Source organism: Rosa rugosa, chromosome 5 (genome assembly GCF_958449725.1).
Source record: "Rosa rugosa chromosome 5, drRosRugo1.1, whole genome shotgun sequence".
Classification (NCBI taxonomy): domain Eukaryota; kingdom Viridiplantae; phylum Streptophyta; class Magnoliopsida; order Rosales; family Rosaceae; genus Rosa; species Rosa rugosa.
This window is the reverse complement of record NC_084824.1, coordinates 19,272,994-19,274,449: the sequence shown is the minus strand read 5'-3', so window position 1 is coordinate 19,274,449 and position 1,456 is coordinate 19,272,994. Positions and strand designations below refer to the sequence as shown.

At 38.5% G+C, this 1,456-nt stretch overlaps 1 protein-coding gene across 1 annotated transcript; it reads right to left on the bottom strand.

Moving 5' to 3' along the window:
• Positions 1-441: 441 nt before the first annotated feature.
• Positions 442-1,167, bottom strand: LOC133710800 (uncharacterized). Its single transcript, XM_062136929.1, has 2 exons — positions 905-1,167; positions 442-813 (listed from the first exon to the last, which is right to left on the bottom strand). Exons 1-2 carry the CDS (start codon positions 1,050-1,052, stop codon positions 677-679), a joined length of 285 nt encoding a protein of 94 aa, XP_061992913.1. The 5' UTR covers positions 1,053-1,167; the 3' UTR covers positions 442-676.
• Between the last annotated feature and the right edge of the window lie 289 nt (positions 1,168-1,456).

Genomic DNA, 1,456 nt, shown 5'->3' with positions numbered 1-1,456 from the left:
TGAAAGGTACATTAAACTTCCCCCTAAACAAACTAGGAAATCAAATAGTTTTACAATTCTAATTGAAAGTAAGTTCCAAGAGGGCTGATCTCCCACTCATCACTAATCATGCAATTCTTGCTTATAAACTGTTGGATAGAAATCCAACTGATGAGTTTGAGTATTCTTCACTTTTCAATGAAGTACGACCCCTAAGACAATCCGATGGTGGGTGATCCTGGATTAGTAACAGAGAATGTGAACTGCTTTTGGTTACCATCCTACTCTCATCCACAACATCAATGCAAAACAAGTTGATCAAACCAGTAATGACACTAACCACTTTTCAGGTTTGTGCATATAACTTCAGATTATTATACAAAGCCTACTGAAAATCAAAGGCAATAACTACCAAGGCGGCAATGCAAACAATTATAATCAAACCTCACACTCATACACCCATAACCAAACACGCATTGCATTTCTATATGTATCAAGAACAGTACAATTACTACATTATCCAGCATTGCAGTTGTAAAAGTCTCTCTAACAACTAATCGCTTCATGAACAAGCATTTCATTTCTCATATATATTGATTTAAACATCATCAACCAAAATCAGATCTGAACAGACCCACTGTGCCACAACTGACATCATCACATAGAAACCTCAAGGAGTGACTGGAGTAAAGGGTCTTCATGAAACCTGACTGAACAGCAGCCTCCGGGTCGTGGCCACCTTCTTCCCGACCCGATCTTCGCGGGCACCCGAATCCGACTCGTCGTGATACCAACCCACAGTTCTCTGGGCTTCCAGCACAATCTGCGACAAACCTGAACCCAATTCCAGTACAGAATGAGAAACCCAGAAAAACCCAGAAGCAGAAAAAGTCAAACTGAAAGAATGAATAATGAATGTAGCAACCTTGCTTAACGGTCTGTCTGTTTTCGCGGATCTCGTGGATGGTGGCTGAGATTTTCCAGTAGAGAGGACGACCCATGTAGAAGACGACCAGAAGAGCCAGAGCTAACATTACTACGCGGAACGTGATCCTTGCCGTGGGCGACGCCATTTTCTCTCTGCTTCGCTCTGAGAGACGAGAGTGAACTTCTTCTTCTGGTAATAGATTTTGTTTGGTGTGAGATTTTGGGGTCCAGATTATGTGATAATAGATTTTATAGTCGACACTGGGTTAATTTGGAAATTTCAGATATGCAAATCTGATATTTCAAGAAAGTATCATTAATTTGGAATTTTAAGATTGTACAAAAAAAAAAAAAAAAAGACAGTGATGGAGATAAAACTGTTGCTAGCACTTTAATTTTTGTTGAATTAGTGATGATGATTTACATTACAATTTTATATCGTAAGTGCATTCAGTATAATACTTAAAGTATGAGTGAATGGCTCAAAATTTACATTAGACATAAAAGCAAAGGTAAGATGAGTAACATTATTTAATAATTGTGAGGGTTC